Source organism: Neofelis nebulosa, chromosome 10 (assembly GCF_028018385.1).
Source record: "Neofelis nebulosa isolate mNeoNeb1 chromosome 10, mNeoNeb1.pri, whole genome shotgun sequence".
In the NCBI taxonomy this organism is placed as follows: domain Eukaryota; kingdom Metazoa; phylum Chordata; class Mammalia; order Carnivora; family Felidae; genus Neofelis; species Neofelis nebulosa.
Genome location: NC_080791.1, coordinates 110,376,450 through 110,384,140, shown reverse-complemented (window position 1 = coordinate 110,384,140; position 7,691 = coordinate 110,376,450). Strand labels below are relative to the sequence as shown.

Sequence of the window (7,691 nt, the reverse complement as noted above, 5' to 3'; positions counted from 1 at the left end):
TGAGGATCCCACAGCAGTTAAGGGACGGAGTTGGGACCTGAACTTAAGCTCACTGGCTGCTCTCTTAACCACGGCCTCCTGCCTCTTCAACACAAACACGCTGCTTTGGGAAGGGGAATTGGTGGAATGTGCACTGTCAGAGCTCAGCCACACTGACTCCGGGAATCCGGGGCGTCAAAGGAAAGACTCCTGTTTTGAGGGATGTGCCTTCGTCCCAAGCACTGACCCACACCTCGGCTGAGTGGCCTCAGAGAAGACATCGAACCAACTCCCCCCCCTCCGCCCCCCCCAGGAACCAGAAAACCTCCGGAAAATAGTTTGTTAAGCCTCAGAGCACCTGTCTTGCAATGTGAGCCTTGAAAGCTTTCTGTCTCCCACTGAGGCCATATGGTGCTGCTTGGTTGTGACTTTATATTAATTATCTATTGCTGCTTAACAAACCACGTCAAACTTCAGCCTCCTTAAAGCAACTAGCATGTATTAACTCTGTTTCTTGAAGTCAGAAATTCAGGAGTGCGGGGGCGCCCGGGGGGCTCGGTCAGTTAGGCGTCTGACTTCGGCTCAGGTCATGATCTCACGGTCCATGGGTTCGAGTCCTGCATCGGGCTTTGTGCTGACAGCTCGGAGCCTGGAGCCTGCTTCAGATTCTGTGTCTCCCTCTCTCTCTCTGCCCCTCCCCCACTCATGCTCTGTCACTGTCTCAGAAATAAATAAACATTAAAATAAATAAATATAAATAAATAAACATTTTAAAAAAATTTTTAAAGAAATTCAGGAGCGCGTTGGCTGGGTGGCTGTGGCATGGGGGTCTCTGTTTTAAATAGAGCTTTAGTTATTTAGGTAAGGGCAGGCGGACCCACCGGAGGAGACAACTGCCATTGAAAAGATAGTTTGTTACTGGTGGATCCCAAACCAGCAGGAGGAGAGAAGGGAGCTGGCCTCCCAGGAGCTGGAACCAGGGACCTAAAATAAACTCCCTCCCTCTCTCCCTCTCTCTCTCACACACACTCGCGCACTGTTCTCTGTGCATGGCTCTGCTCTCTCAGCTATAACCACTGCCAGAGTGGGCTCTGAATTCACATCCTGGTGGCCTCTCGCACAGAAAAGAGAGCTCTGGTCCCAGAGGGAGCCCGTGGCGCCTGGCCAGATGGCCACCTTCTCGCCGTTGACACGCCCTGAAGCCAGAATCCTGTCGGCATAGACGCAGCCAATGGGCGGACCCAATGTCTTCATTTTATTTCCCCCCCTGGGTGCTGCTTTTCAGAACAAGGCTTGTGAAAAGCCAAGCTCATGCCCACAGGATCCTGGGCTGAGTTTCCTGATCCCGTGGAAAAATCCGATCTGGAGGTGAGAAGCCTTCCCCTTTACCTGTCCAAAGTCCTCCAATGGGGAGATACCGAGCTCAAGTGTGGATTCATTGCCAAAAACCCCTCCCAGACACCTTCGGCGGTTTGCGTTCCGTGTGCACACGCTCACCCCGATCCCAAACCCGCACGTGTGAAGCGCAGCATGGACGCAAACAGCAGAGGAGGCCAGGGCTGGGGCACGACCTATGCTCTCGCTTCTAAAACCCCCCGCGGCTTTGACTTGATTTCAGTCGGGATATTGAACATTTAACTGACATTAACATTTTAAATAACCACTCCATTGACGACGAGCTGTGTGCAGGGCACACTTGAGAGCATTTTCTGGGGCTGTTTGGGAAAGCAGGTGGGCGTGCCCCTCGGGGCGCCTGCCTGCAAATTCCGGCTCTGACCTGTTTGTTTTCTCCGCTGTAAAACGGAGATCTTGAGACCTGCCAAGTGTCTGAATGTGGGAGGTGCCGGTTAAACAGGGTGGCACTCTGTGACCACCGGGACATCAGAGGAGGAAACAGGCCCACAGAGGATTGGCCACTTGTCCATGGTTGCACATCTGGGTAAGGGCAGCCAAGGGTTCTGACCCTCTCCCAGGGTCCCCGGACCAGGGCAGGGAGCAGAGTCCTCAGGCAGGTCATGAGGCAGGATAGGGAAGAAAGCATGGCCGGGGTGGGGGGCATGGGGGTGAGGGGAGCCCAAGTCAGAGCCATCCAGAACCTTGACAGACCTGGAAGAAATTGATGGAGGCGGGAAGCAGGGAGGGATGGGAGGGGAGGCGGTGTGGTTGGGGAGTGAGGCCCGCAGGCTGAGACCTGGACCCAAGGCCTTGAAGCAGCCCTCAGGTTCCGCCCCTGAGATCTGGGGCCACTCCCTGCACCCCTCATCCCTACCCTCCCAGGGCTGGTACCTCAGGGAGGACTCGAGTCCCAGAGCTGCCACCCTCGGATGGACTGACACCTGTGTCCTTGCTGCGACCCCTTGCAAGGCCATGGCAGCTAGCTGAGGACCGGAGCTCCCGGAAGGACTGGAAGTTTTCATCTGTAACCAGCTGGGGAGCAAACCCAGTCATCAATCCCTGAATGTTCCAGCAAATGTTCCCCAAAGCGGAGCCAGCCCCCCCTCTGCCCATGATAGGCTGGAAGCCCAACCTTTCTCTTAGGGTTCCTGCCCCCATATAATTAGAGGGGTCACCAGAGCTACCAAGCCCCTGCGGGTCACTGCGGTCACCCTGTGCCAGGACATAAAAACTAGTGACTCAAGTCCCCACCTAGAGCAGAATCATTACAGGCACGTGCTCTGGGGCCGGAGAGCCTGAGTTCAAATCCTGCCTTGGCCTCTTAACCAGCCGTATGTCCTTGAGCAGGGTGCCTTCACCTCTCTGGGCCCCAAGGTCCTCATCTGTGAAGTGGGAATATTGACAGCATCTACGAGGTGGCTTCTTTTGTGAAAACCAAATGAGTTAATATAAGTGACATGCCCGGGACATGGCTCGGAGAAAGCTCAACGCTGGGGGTCACTTGTCACCTCCCCAGCTGGAGGGGCTCCCAGCCTCTCCCCAACCTAGCCGTCTCCCCTCCCCCACACCTGGCTGCACCAGCTCCCCCGAGCCCCCAGCTGCCCAAAGAGGGCACCTGCCCTCCCCTCCCCAGGGTCCCTCCTCCTGACCGCGGGAGCCTCTTCTATCCACCTTCTTGGGGTCGCAGAGCTATACAATCAAAATGCCCACGGGGCGCCTGGGTGGCTCGGTTGGTTAAGCATCCGACTCTTGGTTTCGGCTCAGGTCGGGATCTCAAGGTTCACGAGTTCGAGCCCCACGTCAGGCTCTTTGCTGATGGCGCGGAGCCTGCTTGGGATTCTCTGTCTCCCTCTCTCTCTGCCCCTTCCCCGCTCACACTCTCACTCAAGAACAAATAAATAAACATTAAAAAAAAAATGCCCAGCCCGGTCACCCCAAAGAATATGGAAGCTGTTGGTTACAGGAAGCTTTCAAAAGAGCAGCTTTCTTCCTGCCGCTCTGGGATCTACAGGATGCCCGGGGTCTCCCCGGCCCATTCTGTGACCCTCCTACGGCCACCGTCCCGGCGGCCTGCACGGTGAAACACTGCGGCCTGAGGGTCCTGCCCTCCGCCCCCCAAGCCACCGGTCAGGGCACAGAGGAGGCTCACAGGCCTCAGCCCTGCCCTGCAGCCACCCGGGGTGGCCCTATGAAACCCAGGAGGACGACAGGGGCTTCTGGGCTCTGCCACTCTCCTCACGGGGACCGGTGGGCCCTTCCCGGGGCGTTCCGCACACAGAAGCCGGCTGTCCTCTAGGAACCCAAACTGCCAACCGGCGCCCCCAAATCCGGTGCACGAGAGACCCTCCTCACGGGGCATCTGCTTGAAGCCCGTGGGGCAGGGGCTTGTCTAAAGGGTCGGCCAGGCCAGGCCACCCAGAGCTCCAGGCTGGCCTCGGGGCATATACACTTGGTCCCGGCTGGCCACCCGCCGGGCTGCCGGAGGGTGACCGTGGGCGACACGTGAGAATGAGCAACGCTGCTGCCCGTGTGAGACGGCAGACTGTGTCACTTCCCAGGGTACAACATGTGCGGAGGTCACCCTGAGTGTGTGAGCGGACCGTGGAACTCACAGATGCCGGGGACTGCTTGCCACATTCACGGCTGCCCTTGTCCCAGACTCGGAGGGCTCCCGGGTTGCCGCAATCGTGAGTGCCCCCAGGGAGGGCACCTCCCTCCCGCGGGAAGTCCTCCGGGTGGATCCTGAAGGCCTGACGTCTCCCCTGCCAGTCTGGACCCGGAACCGCTCTTTGTCTCGTGGCAGGTCAGCTGGGTAATGCCGTCCCGGGGGCCCAGATGCCCAGCCCAAGCCTCATCCTCCCGAGGCTGCCCGGGAAGGGGCAGAGGGTCCGCGGTGCCCTCCAGCCCCTCAGTGACCACAGCACCGCTTTCCGCTCACCGTGTTTATTGGTCCCCAAGGGCAGTCCTCTCGAGGGAGGCACGCTCATGTCTAACGGGCGCCGAAGACAGGGCGGTTCACGTGCTCAGGGGAGGCCAGGAAGGCCTTGAGCCTGGGCCGGGCGCTGAGGCGCGCCTCGTAGGCCGAGAGCAGGGGGAGGGAGTCCAGGCAGCCGGGGGCCAGGGGCTTGAGCAGGGTCGGAAGAGAGAGGGGCTTGGGGCGCCTGGGTGGCTCAGTCGGTGAAGCGTCCGACTTCGGCTCAGGTCTTGATCTCACGGCTCATGGGTCTGAGCCCCAGGCTGGGCTCTGTGCTGACAGCTCAGAGCCTGGAGCCGCTTTGAATTCTCTGTGTCTCCCTCTCTCTCTGCCCCTCCCCTGCCCACGCTCTGTCTCTCTTTCTCTCTCAAAAATAAATAAACATTAACTCTTTTTTTAAAATTTTTAACGTTTATTTACTTTTGAGAGACTGAGAAACAGAGCATGAGCTGGGGAGGGGCAGAGAGAGAGGGAGACACAGAATCCGAAGCAGGCTCCAGGCTCCGTGCTGCGGGCACAGAGCCCGATGCGGGGCTCTAACCCACGAGCCATGAGATCATGACCTGGGCCAAAGTCAGACACTCAACCAACTGAGCCACCCAGGTGCCCCCAAAATCAACAAACATTAAAAAAAATAAAAAAAGAAAGAAGAGAGAGGGGCTGCAGGGAGCCAGAACACTGGCCGTTCCGGTGAACCTGCCAAGGCTCCCCCGCTGGGCCTCAGTGTATCCTTCTGAGAAATGGATCTATGATGGGCAGGATCCAGCACTCACCTGGTCGCCCACAATGAAGGCCTGGACCCCCTGGTTCTGGATCAGCAGGGTCTCGAAAGGCTTCAAGTGACCCAGCAGCCCCTGAATATACTGGGCCTTGCCCTCCTCCTGCGAAGGGGGGTGATTCAGCGGCAGCCCCCGGCATGCCTGGCCGAGGTGACCTCCCCGGCCCCAGGCCCCAAGCACCCCCGCCCCTGCTCACGTAGTCGCGGTGGATGAGGCGGCCGCAGAGCCGGCGAAGGTCCTCCAAGCTGTCGTTCACCACGTCCACCAGGCCGCCTCCCGCTCGTCCTTGCCGTAGAGCCCTGGGTCAGCAGCCGGGCAGCGGGTCAGGTTCAGTCTAGGCTGGTCTTCCACTGCTCCTCTCTCTCCCCCAAACGCCCGCCGGCCTCGGGCTGGGGCCACCGGTCCCTCGGTCGGGAGGGCCCGCTCTGCCCAACTCCCATCTCCAAAAGCCCAAGTGGCCCACCCGGCTGAAGGCTAGGCCTCTCCCAGGTCCCATCCTAGGTCTCATCCCGAGACTCGGGGATTCCCGGCCCAGATGGCCCCAAGCCCCCTGCCCCAGATCTGTCCGCCCGCAAGTGTGAACCAAGCCTCTGGTGCGTGTGCCCTAGGCCTGAGGAGTAGCTGTCTGTGGGGCCGGAACAGAACTCGGCCGTGGGGACAGGTGTGTCATGTGCAGTGCAGGACCGCACAGGGACAGGAAGCGGTGGCGGCACGCCACAGCCGCAGGCCTCTGTCCTCTCCCCCCCGGGTCCTGCAGAAGCAAGGGTAGGCTTGGCCCGGCTGCTGCCACTGCTCCTCTGTCCCCTTCCCTCATTGTCACATCCTCCTGGGATCCCACGGCTTTTCTAGACGCCCTGGAGGTAGCCAAAACTGAGGCAACCACCTCTCTAAGCCACGGTGCTGCCAGCATGGTAACGGGGCCTCAGGCTCGCTCATGTGAGCGCAGGTTTTCCAGATTCAAGAGAGGCCAGAACAGGAAAAAACGGGCAGGAGGTCGCTTGGAAAGCCCCTGGTCACACCTGCAGTGGCCTCTAGGCCTCCACCAGCTCCCGAGTGGGGCCAGTGGCCTCCTCTGAGCTGTCACCCGGGAAGCAGGCACAGCGAACCCACCTGGCCCTGCCGGGCTGGCAATCCCAGCCCCACGACCCGGAGCCCTCGTCACCCAGGCCCTGCCCCTTCCTCTAGGGCCATGTGGCCCGACCTCCAGACGGGCAGAACTCTGGTCCTCGGGTGCCCCAGGACACCTGAGTGGGACCCGTCACGTACTTCGCGGGACTGCGCTGCCCGAGACCTCAGAACTCACCAAGGGTGTGCCCCAGGTGTCGCAGGAAGGCATCGGACTGGTACAGAGTGAGGTCCCCGTCCTGGAACTTAGGGAGCTGCTCGTACAGCTGGGGGTGGGGGGGGGGCAGCACAGCTCCGTCAGAGATGCGGAGCTTGGCTGCCCCCCCCCTCCACCGCCCAGCCCCCGGCCCCCCTCTGGCACAGCAGCCACTCACACAGGAGGCCTTGAGCGGGCCCTGTAGCCAGGTCTCCTTGGTCACCACCTCTTCCTTCCAGCTCTGGCCCTGGTCGGCCAGCAGCATGCGCATGGCCTCACAGCGCCCTGGGGAGGGGAGGACAGGGTGGGGGGATGCGGGGAGACCCCAGCCTCAGAGCACCCTGGGGAGGGGTCAGGAGTGGGGCGACAGGACAGAAACTCTAGCTTCGGAGTCTGCTGAGAAGTCGAACCGCGGAGAAAGATGGAGATCACGGCACCGGTGCGGTCTGGGGAGGGAGACAAGGGGTGCAGACTGCAGTCCGAAGTGCCCCGGGATGGGGACAGAGGCAGATGGCCAGAGCGCAGCCAGACGGGGGCCAAGAGGATGCAGCCCCGGGGGGAAGGCCAGGCCTGGGGCCGCCACCGCCATCCCAGCCCCGCCCCCATGGCCCTGGCTGGGGCGGGGGGGGGGGGGGGGGGAGCAGCCTGGCCCATCGGTGCCCCTCACCCTCCTGGAGGAGCAGGGGCCGCACCTCGGACGGGGAACTAGACGATGGTGTAGGGCTGCACTAGGAGAGACAGACAGACAGGGTGGTGAAAGAGGGCCCCCCCCCCCCACAGAGCTGCGGGGGGGTGGGCAGGGGTCAGACCCCTGGGGGAGACCCCCCCCTCCCAGCAGCCTGCGGCAGGGGTGGGGTCAGACCCCTGGGAAAGGGGGGTGACTCAACCTCGGCCCCGGCCCCCACCTGGCCCAGACCCTACTCGCTAGTGGGCCGTGAAGTGAAAGAGAGGCAGGAAGTGGCAAGGAGCCCAGTGACCTTAAATTTCTGGTTGTCCCACCCCCTCTTCCCTTCCCGCCACACCCAGGAATGCGCCAAGTCACTGAGCGCAGTTCGGGCCTGGGTAAGGCTGGGTGAGGATCGGGCAAGGCCGGACAGGCTCACCTGCTCCTTGGCAGGGCTGTACCCTACCTGCAGGGCACTGACTTTCCCATCACACAGCCACTACCCCGTCCAGGCCACACCCAAACATACAGAAGTCCTCAGGGCCCACAGAGGGCCAGGTCTGAGGACCTAGCCAGCGG

General features: G+C 61.1%; 1 protein-coding gene across 1 annotated transcript; it reads right to left on the bottom strand.

Annotated features, from left to right (window-relative positions):
• Positions 1–4,363: 4,363 nt before the first annotated feature.
• GSTP1 (glutathione S-transferase pi 1) lies at positions 4,364–6,777 on the bottom strand. Its single transcript, XM_058686586.1, is given in 6 exon segments — positions 4,364–4,498; positions 5,122–5,229; positions 5,324–5,397; positions 5,400–5,426; positions 6,431–6,518; positions 6,627–6,777. Coding segments are annotated over 6 exon segments (525 nt in total). The 5' UTR covers positions 6,720–6,777.
• Between the last annotated feature and the right edge of the window lie 914 nt (positions 6,778–7,691).